We start from the raw sequence: 20,725 nt of genomic DNA on the forward strand, positions 1-20,725 counted from the left end.
ACAGTATTTCACAGCTGCCCTCTGAGGAAGTCACAGGCAGGAGCAGGACTCAGCCTCAAAGCAGCAGGACTCAGGACTCAGGCTCAACACAGCAACTCTTCTCTGCAGGTAGCACTTTGTTTCATGTTTTCAAACCAATGCCCTGTGGCTAAGGGCAACGCTGATGGATTTCACCCTGCTGACTACTGTTCAAATTAAAACACAAAGCCCCCAGGCAACAGGCTGCCAGACTAGCTGACCCAAGAGGAACAGGGTGCAGGCATGCTGCCCTGGGACCAGGTGACACACAGGGCCAGAGCCCTCGCTTGTCCCTGTTGAGATGAATGCTTACACAGACAGTTTAAATCTGAGGTGGGGTGGCAAAAAACTGACAAGAGGGCCAATGTCCCCTCCTCCTGCAGTCCTACCCTTTTAATCAGGCAGGGAAGCCTGGTGCAGACCATGTGTTGAGGGGTTTGTTTGTGGGATCAAAAGGAATGAATTTATGACATTACTAAAAGCACATTATCTGTGACAGGAGCGGCTCCTTTAACTCCCGCCTCTAAGCTCGTATCTGCTGCATCTGCACTCACACTCTGTCTTCCTGAGAACAACCACATACAGTCATTCTGCAGTGTCCCTGCTCGCCTGCCCTTAGGACAGCATGTCTAAACTGCTTAGGCTCCATCCATCCTCTCAGCAGGGCCATCACTACATTCCTAAGAATGGTGCCTCTGACCTTCCAAGGGCTTCTGCAAAGAGTAAACCATTCACTCTTATTTTGCAAATTGAATTTAATACAATTCCGGCCTATGAACGATACCAGAAAATTCCATTATGATGTTTATGGTCTTTTTCCTCTTCAATCTATCTTAATAAATTCTCAGCATAAGTCCAGAGAGCCAGAATGAAGTCTTTTCAAGTGCTGACTGTAAGCATCTAATTGCTGTACTCACTTATTTTCATTTGTAACAGGAATGGTCTTCCCTCCAGGAACCAGTTCATGGCAGACAAGCTGGGGGAGAAGACGAGGGTAATTACTAGAGAGAATTCAAACAGGAGACCAATGCTTCCCAAAGGCGAACTTGCCCCGCACAAATGCCCATGAGGAAGATGGAATCAAGATGCTACGTGTTTGAGACGGATCATTTTTCATAAAACCCTGGGGCTGAAACATCAACACATAGGCCTCATGTGATCAACAGGAAAGGTTTCTCATCCAATCCTTGTCCAAACATTTGCACTAAGGATGCTGGATGCCATAGAGGGAAACATGCTGGGATGGAGACAGCAGCGGGGCGTGAACACCCACCCTTGGGAACACTGCACGGCTACCTAAAAGCGTGCTAAGAGCACGAACATACTGGGGGGGGGGGGAAGATTATATTGCAAGAGACAAGGAATCATCTCTGCAGCGCACACACGTGTGCATGCACACATGCGCGCGCACTTGCTCATGTGCATACACAGGTGCATGTGCCTGTGGGGAAAGTCTAGAAAGACATGGGCCACATTACAAGGGTGCACTCCAGACGCAGGCATTGCAGGTGCTTTAGAGATCAAATAACCTCTGAGAAGACAGCTCTGCACCAACATGCTCACAGTTTCTCCAGAGCAGACCTCAGGCCACATGGACAGAAAGCCTCCCTTGGGGACACAAGGGGAGGGGGCAGAGTCGTGGAAGAGTTGTGCCAGTGAGGGTGATGGAAACGGCTTCTGCCAGCCTGACTTCAGGAGCCTTTCCTCCTCTGCTCCCAATGAATGTGAAATGGAATGTGAGCTCCCTAAAAGAACTCCCCAGGGGCTGCCTTCACACTGAGTCAGAAACACCCACGTATACCAGCCAACCCTCACCATGGATTTCCACACTGAGACTCACAGCTTGCCACAAACTATAACAGGAAGGCTGGATGTAGGCAGATCCTGTCTCAAGTCCCAAGCTGTGACACAGGCAAAGCATGGGCTCCATGGGAGCTAGCTGAGGTGAGCATGCCAAGGCCAGGATGGCAGGGAAGAAACAGGAAACCCTCCCTCCTGGCCCAGTGACAAACCAATCCTCAATGGGCAACTTTCTGAGGGAAACCTTATGAGTTGGCTGCTCTCAAGACCAGAAGAAGCCTGCCAGATCAGCCCACATACCTGGCCCATGACGTCCTCATCATAAGATAGCGTCAGCCCGAGGTCAGCGATGTCTCCCTCATAGCGCTAACAGAAGAGAGAAAGCACTGAGGCTTGTGCTGGTGAAGGTCTTCCCTCCTTGAGGGGACTTGGCAGCTACACTGTCCCACTTTCAAGCAGAGGCCACTTGTTATGAGAACAGAATAGGCTGTGAGCCTCAGCTATGAGAGGGGCCTCAGGGGTGAGGTTGGGGGCTGCTCAGAGTCTCAGTGGCAGGTAAGGTGTCACTGGGCTCTGGCTTCATGCCAGCGCTCTTGTAGCTACTGGCCACTCAACACTAACCTTGATGGAGGTGAGGTTTTTATAGAACTCCGAGTCCAGTGAAGGAAGCTCGTCCACTGAGCTATAGAAGATGCTGTGGTGGTGCCCGAGCATCTGGCTCAGGAAGAAGGAGGCAAACGGCACGTCAACCACGATCCCCTAGGAGATGAGAGGTCGGGGCTTGGTGTCAGCTCTGGGTGGCTTGGGCTGTGGGGGCAGCCTGGGGACACCAGTGCAGTCTAGGTATCAGTCTGGAGCTGCACTGCCCGCCACCTAAGAGATGACCTAGGAACCTTGGCGAGCAATGGTCGTGGGCACAGGTCTTGGAGCCTCAAAGCCCAGGGATGAGATCTCAGCTCAGCTAACTCAGGTGGCTCTCTCAACCTGGTTGTCCATGGCAGGGCATGTGAGGGACTCTCTTGAAGCCCACACTATCTTAACCCTACAAACTCAAGGTGCAGAAACCAACAACAGTCCTGGGCCCCCGACCTGGTGCCAGGTATGGACCTCACTTATTATGGATGACAACTCAGGCACACAGCTTTTCTCATCCCTACTTTACTGATGAGGTGTTAGACTTACAGGAGGAAGGTAAGTCAGTTGGCTGCTATGCTGCTGGCTACACCTGTCTCTCTGTCCCCGTCTGCTAACTCCTAGAACTGTCTTCTTCTAACATAGCCACTGAAGTAGCAGATGTCAGCGCTGGTGCGGCTTGGTGGCAAAGTGTTGACCCTAATGTGAGGGTCCCCCAGACGGACCATGTACACAGCACTTTATTTCTTTTTTTTCTTTTGTTTATTTATTTAGATTAATTTATTTATTTTATGTATACGAATGGTCTGTTTATATGCACACTAGAAGAGGGAATAAGATTCCTTATAGATGGTGGTGAGCCACCATGTGGTAGCTGGGAATTGAGGACTTCTGGAAGAGCAGTCAATGCTCTTAACCACTGAGCCATCTCTTTTTGAGATAGGGTCTTGCTACATATCCTAGGCTGGCCTCAAACTCAGGATCCTCCTGCCTGGGCCTCTGAGTGACAGGATTACAGGGCGTGCCGCCATGTCCGGCTCCCAGGTGTCACTTCACACTTGCTCCATGCTCCTTTGAGCTCCTACCTCATACACAGCCTTTCCCAGCATCTTCCCCACAAACTCGAAGAGCTGTAGGTAATTCTCATGGATGTAGGATGTGGGCGAGGGATACAGCCTCTCATCCCCGCTGGTGGTCTGCCAGGAGAAAGCACAGGGAGAGGTGGAAGTCAAGAGGCCTGCCTTTGCTCTGCAGTGGTTCCCTGTGTCTGGCTGCTGCCAGCCCCACTGGTGCCCCCTTGACCACCTTGAACAGGTTGAGTGCTGGGTCAAACACCCTCTTGATGATCTCCTCCAGAAACTCCTTAAAGACACCGTCCTGGTCAATCCCAGCTTCATCCACCCCAAGGTCGTTGACAAACTTCACTCGGATCACACCCTTCATGGCGTGCTGGGAAAGCTGCCGGAGCTGTTCATAGCCGTCCTACCAAGACACAGTGTCAAGCAGTGAGGAGCACAGTCATGACATAGCCATGCAAGTCAGGACAACCACCCATGGAGGATTCACTTGATGGGCTGTGGTATCTCGCTGCTTGGCATGAGGAGACTGCCCCCAGAGGACAAAGAGTTGGACGAGAATTAGACAGAATGAGTCATGCTAGCTCTGGCCATCACAGGAGGAAGAAACTGGGACAAGATGGGTCTCTCTCTTCCTCCTTTAATGCTGAGACTATCTCTTAGCTCAGGGCAGAGCCAGGCTTACAGGACATGGTAAGATGAAAATGCAGGGTCCTGGTGCGACTGGGGGAAGGAGCTGGAGAAGTCGGAGCAGCCAGGCTGGCTTTCTGAACTAGAATGACCGGCCACAGCAGGGAGGGTGCGGCAGGAGACAGGCGGGAAGCCCAGCCCACATGCAGCAGCAGTGCTGAGTCTGTGTGATCGTGGTGGGAGAGCCCTGAGCTTTGCTGGTGTGGGATGTGGCTCTGCAGCATGAATGGCAAGGTGTGCTTAGCCCATGCCGAGCCCTGATGTGAACAGAAGCTCTGGAAACCAAGATCAACACATGCAGATAATGAGTGTGTGTCTCCTGTCCAGAAGCTCACATACACATTCCAAGTTTACTAAACCACATGTGCTGGCTAGTTTTGTGTCGCCTTGACACAAGCTACTGTCATCTGATGGGAGGAAGCATCACTTGAGAAATTACCTCCATAAGACCTGGCTGTAGGCTATTCCTTAATTAGTGATGGGTGGTGCCCCCCCTGGGCAGGCGGTCCCAGGCACGCTAAGAAGGTAGGCTGAGCAGCCATGGGGAGCAAGCCAGTAAGCAGCACCCTCCATGGCCTCTGCATCAGCTCCTGCCTCCAGGTTCCTGTCCAGTTTGAATTCCTGCCTTGGTTTCCTCAGTAGACTGATTCAAGATATGTAACCCTTTCCTCCCCATGGTGCTGTTGGTCATGGTGTTTGTTAGCAACAGTGACCCTAACTAAGGCAGCTGCCTCTGGGTTCTTGTCTGCAGAGGTCTTCCTGGCATCTGACTGTCTTTCAGGTTGTCCTGGTGTCACATTTAGCTAATATGAAGCAGACCACGTCCATGGCACCCACTCATCAATTCATGTGCTGTCCTGGCTGCCTTTGACACAAAGCCAACAAGCAACCTGGCAGTACAGCAATCCCTCTTCCTGTCTTAATGTCATACTTAGTGATACAGAAGTCTCTCTCATGTCTTTGCATCTTGTCAGAAACAGACTCAGGTTGAAGAATCGCTTCTTAGTCTGCAGCCACCGGTAGAAGGAATAGGAAGGCAGCCTTGGGCACACCCACGAAAGGTGAGCACAGTCAGAGCTGAGGCAGAACCCCTGTGAGTCTGAGACACAGAGGAGACCCTGCCTGGAAAACAAACACAACCACCAAACCGAAAACAGCTGAGACAGAAAAGGAGAGTGTTGCTATGCAGCTGCTGTGGCCGTGGAAGCAGTGTGAACTGGCATTCCTGGGCATGAGTGCGAGATGGGCAGAGGCTTCAGCACTGTTGGTGCCTGAGGACTTCTCTCTCCAGCCTGTCCTGGGAGCAGGTCTGTGTACTGTGGGGCCAATGGCACAGTCCTTAGCCAGCATGTGGTGGGGCTCAGGAAGAGCCACAGCAGCCTCTCAGGAGGCTGTAAGAGGAGCATGCTACCTGCCTCCTCGGCCGGAGGCCTGCCTGTGGGTGCTGGTGTGGTTATGGGAGGGTTCCACATGATCCACAGGACCGTCAGCGTCCTCTCAGGCTTCCACATGCTGAAAAGCAGGACAGTGAGCTCTTACCTGCACCAAAGGGGGCCTAGAACACAGCCCCAGCTCTGCTTCTGACAGGGTGAGGAGCAAGTCTGAGCTTCCTCCAGTTCTAAATCACTAAAGACAGACTCCACTCACCCTGAAGGGGGTGTTCCTGCAGGATGGAGAATCTACCATAGGCTCGGCAAGCCAGAGAAGCCATGCATGAGAGAGTCCAGAACACTGAATCAGATAGCAGCTTCTTGATGGTCCCCTTCACAGCAAGCAAAGGTCATGGGCACTCACACCACAGGCTCAGGAGAACCAGGATCATGGAGTAAATGAGCCTCTCTCAGTCTAACTCAGGCTCAAACCAAAGCATGTTTTCATGGACCGAAAATAGGAAAATAGGCTTTGCCTAACTTAAGAGAGACTGTCACCTGTGAAACCCAAGGGAGGAACCAAGGACTCCCTCACAGCACACACCACAGTCCACTGCTCCCAGTTCTTCTAGGAGCTGGGTGCTGGCACTATCTGATGGAGGAGCACTGAAATTTCCAGAGATGAGGTGGCTACACTTGGTTCTCCCGAGGAGCATGCCAGGAGACAGTTTTAACATAAATAAGCTTTTGGGTAAAAGCAGTGGCTACTACAGGGGCCGCAGCTTGAGATGAGTGGCCAACACGGCCTTCAAGGTGCCTGGCAATCTAATCAGTTCACAACCTAACAGATCTGAAGCTTTAACAGAGAACCCTGAGTTTGTGGTTCTTCTCTTAAAGATTCAGAGCCCCCTGGAACCCACATGTCCACATGGCAAGTCAGATGTTGAGTGGTTGTATATCTCTGGGGTGACTGACAGGCTACCCTCTTTTCCACCATTTCCCCAACACTGAAGGCAGATTCTGGTGTGTTAACAGTTGCCTGCTCCCTGGTGGAGCTGTCTTCCCTAAGGAAGGCAGATGGCGAGGGCTATGTCTGAGAGCACTGGGTGGAGCAGTTCAGGTAGAGGACACTTTTTCTTGTTAGCACACAAACCAAATGCTCACTGAGGAGGCACACCCGGCCAGCTGAGCTCAAACATGACCTCTTGTTTTCTGGTCAGCACTGGGGATGGTGGCCAGGGCCTCAGCAATGCTAGGTGGGTGCTACCGCTGAGTCACCCCCTCTAGATCTTACCTTTAAGGTAAAAACAACTGCTGCACACATTACCTTTTTAAATAGCTCTGGGGTGGGAGCTAAAAGAAGCCCCCCAAAGAGGTGGCATAAATGGCAAACGTGCTGCTGGGCCACAGTACACATGGTGGCTGGTCATGTGGCTGTCACACATAGGCGGAACACACAAGTGTGGATAGAGCACAACGAAAGCTCTGAGGGGTGACACAAGGCAGTGAAGCCCAGCCCTACTAAGAATGCTGCGGCAGACACTCGGGGGAGGCTGTGGACCACGTGATCTATGGACATATGTGGCGTACATCAGAGGCCACGGCAGTGCTGCAGCCATGGTCAGAATGTGGGTTAGGACTCTGTTTCACAGGGCACACAGCTGCGTGGCAGGCTTCCACGGCCCTCTCTGCTCACCTCAGAACGCACTGGACACCGTAACGATGTGACACAGAGGAGGGGTACTTAAGGACAGGGCACCTACTGCTGACTTGTGAGGTGGCCACACAGTGGAAGCCTGCAAGATGTGGCTTGAGAGGGTAACATTACTTGAATCTCCTGTTGCATCTACAGAGGCCTTTGAGTCTGTGATAAAAGCATGTGCCTGCAGCACATCTGCGAAGGCAAGGCTGGGGGAGCGCTGGCAGGACAGGGCACCCAGCACAGACCCGGGAAAGGCAGGCTGTCACTGCACTGCACTCTGATCTCGCCCTCATTTTACAGAGGCATTAGGACCCTGTGCTTTAGCAGGGGCTCTTGGGGGGGGGGGCACAAAGAAGACACTGGAGATCCCCAGCACTGAGGACATGCTACACTGAGCAGCTAGCTTCTCAGAGCAGCTGACTGGCTAAACACCCCCTTCCTGCTCTAAGAGCCTCACTTCGAGTTTTCATCCCTACCACAGAGCAACAAGAGAGTTTTAAAGAGGTCTCCACTAGATCCACACGACACAGTGCTCTGCTCTGTGAGTGGCCACTCACCTCCAACATCCGCGACCTTCGGATAGTGATGTGGGTGACGTGAGGGGAGGCAGAGCTGGTTTCCACAAGCCCCAGCTTCTCTTTCTCTTTGGTAACCATGTTTCGGAACAGGAGCACTCTCTGAAAGGAGCAGAGGTGGGACCAGAAACAGACTCAAGAGATGTCAAAACAAAACAAAGCATCAGTCCCACCGTATAAAATGACCTTTCAAGTAACCTAAGATTCAATTAACTTCAGTTCCAGAGTACTGGACGCCTTCTTCTGCTCTTTGCAGGCACCAGGCACGCATGGGGTGCACAGAAATACATGCGGAAAAAATATCCATACACACAAAATAAATCTAAAAATTTAAAAATGGGGCTAGTCCTAAAACCAGGGGCCTCCTTAAGTACAAGAGAGAAAAGCAAAACCAAGTTGGGAGTGGCAAAGCATGCCCATAATCCCAGTACCGGGGGGGTCGTGTAGGGGGTGGGAGAACAGGTCAGGTCAGCCTGGGCTGCAGAGACCTACCCACCCTCAAAAAAACCTGCTACATGGTAAGGCAGTGAGTTCAGCCACTACAGAAATCAGCAAAACTAACCCTGCAACTGCCTTATCACCCAGCTATAGAACTTCTGGGCATGCACCTGAAAGGAACGCAAGACACCACACCACAGACACCTGCACCCATGCCTTTTGCTGTACTGTTCACAACAGCAGAGCTGCAGGCCCATCAGTGGACTGACACAGAACAATGCAATTCTATCTAGCAGTAAAGAAGAATGCAACCTATCATTTGCAGGGAAATGGGCAGATGTGGAGACCATCATCCTAAGGAAACTCAGCCAGATGTAGATGAAGGAATTTTCTCTCACATGTGGAGTACAGATTTAAAAATATAAACCTATGTGTATGACATGAAAGCAGAGCAGGGACAGGTAGGAAAAGAGGGAAAGTGGAGGAGTAGAGGCATCAAGGGGAAAATATGAGCAAAGTACAATGGTGTGTGTGTGTGTGTGTGAGTGTGAGTGTGTGTGGTCTCTCGCAGGATGCCCCTCGTTCCTAAGGGTCTGTCAATGAAGCAAGAGTCTAAGCAGCCACATCACTTGCTCCAGCAGAACGAAGAGTGACTCAAAGTGTGAGGTCAAGGTCAACCAGCAGTGAGGACCCAGTACTTCTAAAGAGTAAGACTTACACAATTTCGTTTTTGCTTTTTGTCTAAAAAAAAAAAAAAAAAAAAAATGTATCTATTGGGGGAGGCAAGCAACGGGGCCATTTGTGAGGGGGCACGGTGCTGTCCATGCAGGTCCATGCAGGACCAGAGTAGTGTCTTCCAGCATCCCAGATGCTGCCACTCCAGTACCTGACCCTTCCCAAGGAAGTGACAACGCATCCCTGGCTCTCTTCCGTCTCTCTTCTTAGTGGCCTGTGATGAGTCCCTGGACCCCTCCCTCTGCCCTGGTGCCCTGCAGTAGATCTGTGATCCCACAGGCAGCTGCAGCCCCCACCTTCACTGCTTGAAGACCTGCTTTTGCCTCCAGCCCTTTGTGCTGCTGAATGTAACCTCTGGACTTGGCCATCTTTGTCTTCTGGCCCGACAGCTGTGCCCAGCCTCCATTGGTGTCTTTGCATCTATGCAGTCCTCACACACTGGCCAGAGCCCTCTCTCTTTAGCACTGCTCTGACCAGGCCTTCGCTTTGGATTAGCCTCGGGTCCTACCTTTGCCTTCATTCCTGACTCTATCCTCCATCCTCTCATCCCAGGCCCTGGAGCTTGCCGCCACTTCTCTCTGACTTTCAGCAGAGTGGATGCCCACTTTTCCTGACTTAGAGTAAACTGACTGACAAGGTGTAGATGAGACCTAAGGAAAGTGACTTTAAATCTCCCACACAGTGGGTCTCAGACCTCACACAGCCAACTGCAAGATCTAAGCTGACTTCCAAGTAATGAGAAAATGCACCCATGGGAGATTGTTGACAGCGGATTTTTTAAAAAGATTTATTTATTTTATGATGTATACAAAGAGGGCACCAGATTTCATTATAGATGGTTATGAGCCACCATGTGGTTGCTGGGAACTGAACTTGTGATCTCTGGAAAAGCAAGCAGTGCTCTTACCCTGAGCCATCTCCCCAGCCCGACAGCTGATTTTGTAATTAGAATGATGTTTCACTTACACAAATCAACTAATTAGTGTGTGTACACTGCACGTGTGTGTGAGTACCTCCATGTGCTGTGTGGAGGTCATGAGGATAATTTCTACCATGCATGGAACCCTCTCTTGACCCCTTGTCCTCCCCGGTGGCTCAATAGGCCCACGTGCTGGGACTTGCACAGCACACATCCCGTCACCTGACTGCACACTGCCTCCTCAGTCTGTGCACCCCAGAACTCGGCACAAGCTTCCTGAGTAACAAAGGTCACCACAGCGTGTGTGGGATGAGTGATGCCCCACAGACTTTTCCTGTCTTAATGCAGAGGAGCCAGAGACCACGGAGGGACAGAAGGTGCTGCATCAACTCACGTTCTTATGAGGGACAACATGGGGGATGTGCTGCAGGACCAGCTGGGCCCTCTTGCGGTCCTTGTCAAGTTCCTGGAAGAGCACGCCAGGCTTGAGATCCCTTCAAGAGAGACACAGGTGTGGTTGCTAAAACCGGAAAAGCCTTCTTTAGTGCACAGCCAGCATTATAGGGCATGTGTCCCATGTCGGCCGCCCACTTTCCTAAGTGTTATGGGAATCTGGCCACAACTGCTCATTCCTACATGCTCGCCTGTGGCACGGCAGGAGTGCTGGGGCAGAGGCTGTCTTTATGGCTAAGTCCGTGAGGTCCTGCTCTGGTGCCAGAACTGCGGCCATTTCATGAGATCTGACGGGTCCCTGCCAGAAATGCCTATATGCTGTCAGAGGCTCCCAATCTGGGGGCAGTTTTCACCCCGGCAATTCTGCTGATAAAAATCCCCATGAAACTACCACACTCTGTTGATCAGGTCAGCTGAGAGAAGCTCTCTTCCCAGCCCAGAGGAGACGTGACCTGGCTTTGTCACCATCCATTAACTAGACTGACACTGGTGGGACAGAAGGGCTGCCAAGTGACACACCAGACAGGTGCTTTACAGAACAGCAGTTCCTTCAGACTGGACGGGGTGCACGAGGGGAGGAGGCTCATCGCCCTAAGCACAGATGCAGAGCACCTGGGCACCCGTGCTGCAGGCGGTGAGGGAGGATGCGGCTTGGAAGCCCGTCCCAGCCCGTGCTCACTTTCGCAGCCAGTGGTCCTCAGGAGCAAAGCGCCTTCGGCAGTCTCGCTCATACAGCACCATCAGCCACCCGTGGACAGACTGGAACAGCTCCAGGGTCTCACCCTTGGCGTTCTCTGTGCAGCAAGCAGGAGGGGGTCAGAGCTGGTCAGAGGGCAGCTCCCAGCTGCTCTGACATCAGTGGAGCCCTAGGCTCTCTGGGGGTGTTCTACTGTCCTTGGGGCCTGGCTATCTTCTTGGGAAGTCGCTCAAGCTGCATCCCAAGCGTGCACCATCCAAAGGCCCTTTTCCTCTACCAGCAGGGACATGCTAGACGGTAGACTTGCCCACAGCAGCAATGGACACAGCTCCGGTTTCATGGCGATCAAATCATAGACGTAAAGGGTGTTTTGGGGCAGCGCTAGTCACTAGTAACAAACCCATGTGCACAGTCTGAAGGAGCGGGCAGAGCGAGCCCTTTGCCAGCACACCTCCATCTTACGAGCTTATCTAGCCACATGGGTGGATGTGCATTCTCTAGCTGAGGCATAGCTGAGGGTACAGACTGACCTCCTGGGGTGGCATCAAAGAACAGCGGGCGCCTTCGCCTTACCTACAATTCCATCCCAGATCATCTTGAACACGAAGGAATTGAGGAAAGAGGAGATTGTGACCAGTTCTTCCAGCTTGAATGAGATTTGTTCTTCATAAACTTCAATGTCATCGAGGATGCTGCATGAGGCAGAAAACTGCTCAGAATTTCCCACTGAGAAGGGGAAACAAATGAGCCCTCAAAACAAACAAAGGCAAGAAGGTGCTGGCTTTTCTAGACATATCCTGCACAACTTGCAGACAACACGACCTGAAGTCTAAGATCTGTCCCAGAGTTAAACCAGGGAAGAGGAGCTTTTTGGGCTTTAACTGAAGCAAGGCTGGCCATGAGCTGGTAACAGTGTTGAGGGCTCTATAATCTTCCTACCTTCTGTTTACTTGAAATTGTTCAGAGTAGGAAGATAGACTAACTAGGGGAAAACACTAGGTTCTACTCAGGGCCTTTCCCAGTGAGCGCCTGAGGCAGTGTGATCGCGCTCATCCAGGCCTGAGTGCTTCTTGAGGAGCGCTCTGAAACTATCCCATATCTAGAAAAGACCAGTGGCATTTAGTGCCTGTGAGCAAATGAATGTTTGAAAAATATGTATGAATGAAGGAGTGACTGACTGAATGAACGAACACATGACACAGCTAAAGTGAAAGTTTACAGAAGCCTCTCCACATTCTTTACAATACAGCTCAGTGTTGGGTTAGCCTTGCCTCAGCCTTTGGGGTGTTTATCCGGTCACTAGACCCTTTCTCCCAGCTAATGTCACTGAACTCTCTTGATACAAGGTCTTCTAGTCTGAGCACAGTTGCTTGAGGTCCATCCTAGATCTTTCCAGCAAACTCTGGGAAGCATGGAAGATGGACAGCAGCAAATAAAGACGGGAACACAGGACTCTGGTGAACGTCCCAGGCTTATTTACTTTTCGAATGGTAGGTGGAGTCGCCTCCACTCCACCAACAAGGAAATGCCGCTCAGCAAGGTCGACCAGCTGTCTCCAGAGAGCTTGCTGCGGGCTAAGCACCAGCACTAGTTAATCTGTTAATCCTCACACACGCTTCAGTAGGGAAGGCTGGTAGGGAAGGCTGGGCTGCTTCCAGTTACTTCCATCTACTGGCCTGGGTTCTGCACGGGGGTTCTAAGTCTGGAAATCTCCTGTTAATCTGCTTACCAGTGAATAATTGGCTGAGGTGTGATCTGAACACATCTCCAAAGACCCCGAGAGCCCACAGCAGTGCCCTGAAAGTACCTAACACCTGCTGAACACCTGGCGTCAGCTTTGTGAATGTCTTATCTACTTCCCTGGTGGGAGGTGCAGAGGGTTATGGGTTCTTGCTATGTTGCCTAGGCTGGCCTCAAACTTAGGAGCCTAAGTAACTTCTGCTTCAGCCTCCTAAGCAGCTACGATTACAGGTATGTATCACCATGGCCAGCTCTTGGCCAGTTCTTGCATGACTCCACCACACAGGTGCAGTTACTTGTTTCCCTGAATTGTTGATAGCCAGGGCGTTCAGCCCCTATCAACCTACGTGATGAGGTGCCGTGAGCAGTCACAGAATAGCATCAGCATGGCCAGGAGCTGCTTGGACTCTCCAGTGTCATTGTTCAGGCACTCCAAGAAGAGCTTTAGCCCTCCGTGGGGCCCCAGCTCACAGATAAAAGCCCACAGCTTAGGCAGCAGGTCGTCAAGGTACGTAAGACCTGGAAAAGGAGAGAAAGCCAAGCTTCAGGTGGGGGCGCCAGCTGGTGTGCTATTTCTTCTCCAGTGGAAAAGACTTAAACCAACATGCAAGAGAAGGTGTGAGCACCCTGAGCGCCCCAACAGCAGGGGCAGCTCCACTCTGCACGGCTCTGAGCAGCCCCTGGCCAGAGCCCACAGCTCCGCTTTCTAAGTGGGTTCAGTTACTGCCCCTCTCCCACGGCTGGAGTAAGTGCCAGACAAAGAACTCGGGTCTATCTGATGCAGCAGCATGTTTTTAAATCAGAAAACCAGCTAAAGTCAGAGTGTATTTGTAAGAATTGTAGGCCAGGCAATCTCTATTTTTAAAAGCTTGAGACAAATTAAATTATCAGAGTCCCTGGACAGTGGTGGTGCATGCCTTTGATCCTAGCACTCAGGAGGCAGAGGCAGGCATATCTTCATGAGTTCAAGGCCAGCCTGGTCTACTGAGCTAGTTCCAGGACAGCCAAGGCTACACAGAGAAACCCTGTCTTGAAAGACTAAAAACCAAAACCACAACAAAACTGAAAACAAAACCCACATACAGAAACAGAGCAAACATACATTATATTGGGCAAAAATAATAGATCTTACTGAACTAAGGAAGAAAACAACTGTCCCTGGAAGCAAGAGCCTCACAGGTGAATGCAGGACAGGGCATGTTGGGGGTGGGGCAGATGTGGCAAACACTGAGTGGAAGGTACAGGACAGCTTTCCTGCTGTGACACCACACCACCTCTGTGCCAGGGTAGAGATCACAGCCACAACAATGGGCTCTGTACCATCTTAGTCTCAAAGCATGGGGGCAGACATTCAGTTTCAGGCTTGCACACAGGGAAGTTTTGTTGTGAGATCCCTTAAAGAGACAGGGATGGTAACATCTGAACCCTCCTCCAAGAACCTCTGAGGTCCTGGGTAGCAAATGTCAGGTGGCCTCTGCCCTGCTCTCCTCCCACTAGTGTCTTCTCGGAACCTCCATGGCCTTCCCCTGCCTCCAGCTCAGCAGGGAAGCCATGGAGGTAACCCGGCCCCACGGCTAGTGTAACCTCTAGTCTTCAAATACAATGTGCCAGTGAGAACTACAGATGCATCTGGAAATACCTGAAGCCCGCCTGCTCTGTCTCTGTCACTGCTGCAATCACTGGGGTGACCTGGTACCACCCGGTCATGGGGAGGAAGTCTAGCTCAGGGTACCAGCCTACACTAGCAGACTGCCTTTCCAGAGACTGTGCAGCCATCAACAGAGCAAGGCGAGGCACTCTGTTCTCGTCCGGCCAATGGCCTGTCCCACCTTCACCACTCGGTGGACTGTTTTGCTGCAGGCTGCAGACTGCCGATCTCACTGACTCTAGACCACAATCCAAGGACAGACCCTGGCAGTCTTATTTACCTTGGTATCCTCAGTGCCCTGCACAGACAAACTTCTGTCTGGAGTGAATAAATAAGTGTTAAGGACAGAAGCAGCAGCTGTGGAAGACTTAAAGATACACAACATAGGAGAGTTTATATTCCTTTCTGAAGCACACAGCTTGCCCAGCTAGAAGGACCACCTTCACTCAGAAGATCAACTCATATCACAACGCCTGGGCTGTCCCTTAAAAGCCCTTGACTCCCAATTCTATCCTTATAGAAGGGGCTTTCTTGCTCAGCTGAAAAAGAACATGCTGGGCACATCCATGCGATGCGTATCTTTGAGGTGCGAGGAACTGAGTGATGGTCAACGCTCGTGAGTGATGGGCAGGGACGGGTAAGATGAGATGAGTCTGTCTATGCACACCTACACTGGCTGTGAGCACGCTCAGCAGACGATTACCACTGGAGTGTGCTGTTTGTGTTCTTCCTGTCTCCTATCTTTGTGTCCTACTGTTGTACTTCTTAAGTAAAGAACCAATAAGAGGAACAAGCTGGCAGTGCCATGACCAAGGATGGCCTGAACTATTGGGGGCTCACCAATGTCTAAGAATAGCTCAACATGTCCACCTCAGAATCTATTTTCTGAGTCAAGCAAGCAGAAAGAAAAGTCCACCTTTTTCTAGAAACAACTAACTGCCCGCCAGCTCTGAAGTGGGAGCAGGGCTGGGCTCTCTCACCTGTGAGAATCTGCAGGCGGATCTGGGTGAGGGTGGTCAGCGAGGTCTGGTAGAGCACACAGATGCTGCAGACCTTCTGCACCTCAGCGGAGTCCACGCGGCGGCCCCCGACAGGCCTCAGGATGTTCCGAACTGACGCTGACTTCTGAAACGCTCGCTTGAGGAGACCTGGGGTGGAGGGAAGAAGACGCACAGCAGCTCAGCCACCTGCCAGCTCCACCTATCAAGGAAGGGTACTGGCGAGAGCCCCAGTCACAGGCAGAGGCTGCGGGGCTACAGCATGCACTCAAAGCATTCCTTTGGGACATGCTGGGAAGATGCGAACACTGGGTTTTCAGCGCAGCCCAGTGACCCCTTCAGGTCACTACAGTACTTTTCAGCATAAAGTCTGGCATGTTCACCTCTGACATGCCATTCTCTTACTGTATCACCGAATTTTAAGAACACAGAGGGGAAATGTTGGAAATGTATTGGAGGGGAGAGGAGAGGTAGGAGCTGGGCCCAGGCACTGTTTCTGTGTTTTGGAGGGAGGGCAGCAGACACCCTCAGGCCCTGGGTCCTGGCTGAACGGCATTCCACTTCAGCCTTTGGCTTTCCTGTTCACAGGCAGCTGAAGCTGAAGAGTAGAGCTCACACTCACTGCCGGCATGAAGGGCAGAACCATCACCCACCCCAGGTTAGCAGTGTAGGCAGAAATCTTCCCCTTGACTGTGTTTACAGCAGAACAAGAAGCCTTTCTTTCTAGGGTGCCCACCCTGCATAGGGTATGGCTGAGGTGCCACCTAGCCTGTGCCCCAGTGGCTCCTTGGAGGAGTTCTATGTGGGAGGTTTATGACTAAACTCAGAAAAGCTTAAAGTCCCTTATAAAATGAACTTTCTGCTCCTCCCTGATAATAAAAAGAAAGGGTCCACAAAGCCCTTTCCCTGTCGCTATCAGGAAGTCTACAGCCAAGCTGAAGCTCAGAGCCAGCAGAGAGAGCCCCTAAGCACACTGGCTGCCTCCTTCTGTTTCACTGGTTCTTATTTCTATTCCATGACCCGTCCCTGTCTTGCTGAATGTGGCCCTGCAGATGGTGGAGGCGAGCAGTGGGGAATTCACACAGGAAAGAGGAGCTGCCTCTCGCCAGGCGTAGGCACTCACTCTTCACTGGGAGCACGTTCTGTGGGGATGATGGCTGGGCAGGGGCTGGCTCCGGGTGCTCCAGCAGCTTCTTGCTGAGGATGTCACTGAAGAGAATGCGGATGAGCGGCACCCCCCACAGGAACTGCAGCTGCTTGGTGATCAGGTACATGGACTCATTAAGGCTAGGACAGAGCAGCAGACAGGTGTGTCAGTGCCATCCACTGTCTGCCAGGGAGAGCCCTGCTCCCTGCCCTGGTGACCCTCTAAATAGAGGGGCAGCCTGGGCTGGCACTCACACACAGAGAGGCTAAAGAGGAACAGAGTGGATGGGTCACAACCCAGTGCTCAGGAGGCTGGAGGATGCAAGTTAGAGGCTAGGTTGACCTGCATAGAGAACTTTTGTCTAAAAACCAACTAACCAACCAACCAGAAAAATCCAAGGGAATTTCTTGTGAAAGGAAGCAGAATGAGGAATCTGTCACTGAGGGCTGGGTAGGAAAAAGTACCCAGTCTATACTTGCCTATCACTCAGGCCAACCTCCCATGCTGCCTTCCCTGAGGTGGTCATCTTAGGCCTGCCTTCCTGCCTGGTCAGGCAAATGCTCTCTCCCGCCAGCTGCACTGCTCTTTGTCTCAGCTGGCCCAGCACCTCTATGGTTCATACTGCCACAGTATCTCCTTGCCTCAGGGTGCCTCTCCACTGCAGGCTGTATTCCCACAATCACCAACTCCCAGACTCCATCAAGACCCTAGCTGGCTCCCACCAACTTGTGGGAACAGCTACAACCCACTGAGCATAAACCAGGCCCTGGCATGCAGTATCAAGACACCAAGAGAATGCTATCAGAGTCCAGAATTAGCTAGCCACAGACAATCTTAGCGGAGGCATGAGGTCCACCACCCCAGATTTCAGATGAGGACACTGGGGCCGAGAGGGTGTCTTAAAGGCCTTCAGGGAACAGTCTAGCACTAAAGCAGGACAAAGCCGCCCTCGATGGGGGCTTCTGCCCTCATGCCCACTACATGTGCTGTTGTTCTCCAGGTGGGTGCCACACAGGAATGGCCTTCCTTGGCAATGTCCTTTAATATGTCAGGTCTCAAGGGTGTTACTCAGGTACAAAAGGAGGAGGAGGTAAACTCCTGGTTTACCAATAGGGAGCAGCGGAACATCCCAGATGGCTCAGCCCAATGTCACCCGAGATCACACACTTCTGTCTGTGCAGCCGCCGACTTCACCTCTGCCCTTGCACTCTTGCCTTTCTAATGGTTCTGAGTTTATGACATTCATATCTACCTCATGGAATGGTCTGGGGACTCCTATCCCTTTAAATCATTTGCCCTACTCAGCATCAACAAGACATGGTTGCCTTATCAATCAATGAAAGTGATACTGAAGAAGAAAAAATATCATGAACAAGGTTCACAATTTACTAATTAAAAAAAAAAGTGAAAAACATATGATCTATCTCTTTCTCTCTAAAAAAAAAAGAATCAGTAAAGAATAAGGATGAAAGGCTGACCACTCAGATAATTTTACATATGGGGATTAAGGGCTATTAATGTTCTCTTGGCTGTGGGCCTTGCACCCAGGGCCTTGCACATGCTTCAGCCCTCTGTTGTAGAGGAATTTTAGTCCAGAACCATGGCTCTTGTGGCAAGGGATCACACCTGAAGACCTTTGTCTTCAGGTCTATGTGATCCAGCTGGAATGCAGACATGCCACACACTTTTAATCCCAAACAATGAAGGTGAAGTTAGTTTGTAGAAGCAAACACCCATGTTTGAAAGTGATGCCTAATTGAGAGTCAAAGGGAGAAAAATTTGACAGAATGAGCTAGGATAGGATACATCCAACTCTCACCAGAAGAGATAGGAAAAAGATGACTTAAGAGCAGGGAAGAGGAAGAAATGGGGGAAGGCAGTTTTACCAGGACAGTTGTACAGAGACAGGTTAAAGAGAGAACAAGCTAGACACAGGTGAAGACAGAATGAGCCAGAGAATGAGAAGGAGCCAGAAGATTAGAACAGATTGCCAAAGTTAATATGAGGTCAAGCAAAACAATTCAGTCAGAAGATAAGAGAAGCCAGAATGAATCAGTCAGCTAGGAGAGGAATCTGAGCCAGAACAGCTGAGTTGAATCAGGCAGCCAGAGTTCAGAAAGAACTAGAAAGAGTGAGCTAATTCAGCAGTAAGTCTCAGAGCTGAAAACATTCTAGGCCTAACATTAGATTGTATGTAGGCTAGAAGCTTCCAGGACTAGGCTTAGATAGCAGACGGAAGCAGTAAGCATCTGAGATAACATTTACATCTGGGAAATAAAAGTTACTTTAAAAGTCTACCAGTAAGCCAAATCCCCAGGCTGTATCTATGTTATACAATAAATACGGATTATTTTTATAATAAAACAAAATCACTGAAAGACAACACGAGGTGGGAGGGAGGCAGGGAGGTAGGAGGTGGAGGCGGCAGGAGCCTCTCTCCGGGACATACCCGTAATCCACAGACTGGGAAAACCAGCCGAGCACAGGGTGCCAGTGGGTCAGGTTGGACTTCTTCTGGGACACGTACTTCTGACAGTAGCACAGCATCTGCGTGAGCAAGCTCACAAACCCATCTGTTTCCTCCTCTAACACTTTAGGGTTGAGGGAGCCCAAGTGTAGCAGGTTGCCTACAAAGAGAGAGGGCTGAACATGACAGCCAGACAGGTGCGCTGCAGGACATCCCAGCTCTGCAATCTGCCTGAGGCACGGGAACTGTGTCTTTATGTGAGGGATTTCTGTCAGGGGCTACAGTGGCAAGAACCAGGCCCACCTGACTTTAAATCACAGTGTGGCCACATATAAGCCACGTAGCTTTCAAACCACCTGAAATGGCTTCCTTATCTGTAAAGATGCCCGCCTTCCTATGGCAACCCTAGGAAGACACTGGATTGCCAGGCACACAGAGGGACGCGATACCCAGCATCACATTTTAATAGGACAGTTAACACTTAAAAAACAGGAGGAACACAAGATGTGCATCAGCTAAATGTCCTGGGAGATGGCTATATTTGGTGTTTACTGAGGTACTCTCTCCCTAGGGTCCAGCCGAAAAAACACAAATGCTGTAACCAAGGCTAGCTTGACTGGTCCAAGGGGGGCAGTCTCCAAGACCAGCTCTATCTAAACGCTCTTTCTTCCTCAGGCACACAGAGCTAGGTGTCTGCCCTGTGTCCAAACGCTTCTGCTCCCATCAAAACACTGACACAATGAGGTGGCTCTGCTCTGAGCCACGATCTCCTCCCTTCTAGGAAAGGACTCTGAGGCCAGCTCACCACACAAGCGTCCATATGTGGCTCTAACTGCTCATCTATCTGCTCTGTGGAGAGGGCTAATGACCTTCATAAACACGAGGGCTTTCCCCAAGGCCATAACCAACCCAAACCCAGCCTCCTAGACTCACCCATGAGACACAGGGTATGGCAGCCTTCTAAACTTTCACAAGCGTCGCGGCATCGGTCTCTGTCTCTCAGGAAGACGATGAACTTGCGAAGCATGTCATGGGACTCTAAAACACCGAGACGCTACAAGCAATGGCAGACAGTTAACACGGGGCCAGGCAGGGCTTTTCTGTGAGGTGCGGGCCTGACCAGTGCTTGTGTCCTCACTTAAGCAAGAATATTGCTTTCAGGGACCAGGGACAGAGAGGATAACAACAGGAAGCTGCTCTTTTGTCTGGTCACAGGAACATGCCTATACCAGGTACTGGAAAGCTGGTGGGGGAGGAGTGGGAATGGACAGAGGTACTGCTTTGCTTTTGGAGTCCAGCAAACCAGAGACAGAATAGGCATGCTCACCTCGGGGGTCACTGTGCTGAGATGAGTCACGAGAGCTGGTACCGACATGATGTGGATGACAAAGGGCCGCATCAGATTGTCTGAGAACTGCGCAGCAACTACAGGGCTAGACAGAGAGAGTGCGCTAGGACAGACGAGCACACGGGCACCACAGGGTGGGCGCTGCACAGATGACACGGGCTGCACAGCTAGGAATGGTCAGATCTGAAGTAACTGGCCTGAGAAAATGCCTGGAAAAAGAAAATCCGTGCCTGGCACTTCACACAGGCACCTGGAGATTCCAGCCTGACCC

General features: G+C 51.2%; 1 protein-coding gene across 3 annotated transcripts in view; it reads right to left on the bottom strand.

Moving 5' to 3' along the window:
• The window catches only part of Ube3b (ubiquitin protein ligase E3B), a 43,378-nt gene that overhangs the window by 7,327 nt on the left and 15,326 nt on the right, over positions 1 to 20,725 (bottom strand). For all 3 annotated transcript variants that reach the window (XM_021634684.2, XM_021634685.2, XM_021634683.2), the window contains 15 exons: positions 20,434 to 20,539; positions 20,040 to 20,160; positions 19,089 to 19,266; positions 16,616 to 16,779; positions 15,475 to 15,642; positions 13,194 to 13,365; positions 11,680 to 11,798; positions 11,089 to 11,203; positions 10,351 to 10,450; positions 7,847 to 7,966; positions 3,757 to 3,933; positions 3,537 to 3,647; positions 2,440 to 2,577; positions 2,119 to 2,184; positions 936 to 994 (listed from right to left, as the gene is read on the bottom strand). In XM_021634684.2, coding sequence (XP_021490359.1) covers positions 936 to 994; positions 2,119 to 2,184; positions 2,440 to 2,577; positions 3,537 to 3,647; positions 3,757 to 3,933; positions 7,847 to 7,966; positions 10,351 to 10,450; positions 11,089 to 11,203; positions 11,680 to 11,798; positions 13,194 to 13,365; positions 15,475 to 15,642; positions 16,616 to 16,779; positions 19,089 to 19,266; positions 20,040 to 20,160; positions 20,434 to 20,539 — 1,914 coding nt within the window. The remainder of the gene's footprint in view (positions 1 to 935; positions 995 to 2,118; positions 2,185 to 2,439; positions 2,578 to 3,536; positions 3,648 to 3,756; positions 3,934 to 7,846; positions 7,967 to 10,350; positions 10,451 to 11,088; positions 11,204 to 11,679; positions 11,799 to 13,193; positions 13,366 to 15,474; positions 15,643 to 16,615; positions 16,780 to 19,088; positions 19,267 to 20,039; positions 20,161 to 20,433; positions 20,540 to 20,725) is intronic.

Source organism: Meriones unguiculatus, chromosome 4 (genome assembly GCF_030254825.1).
Source record: "Meriones unguiculatus strain TT.TT164.6M chromosome 4, Bangor_MerUng_6.1, whole genome shotgun sequence".
Taxonomy (NCBI): domain Eukaryota; kingdom Metazoa; phylum Chordata; class Mammalia; order Rodentia; family Muridae; genus Meriones; species Meriones unguiculatus.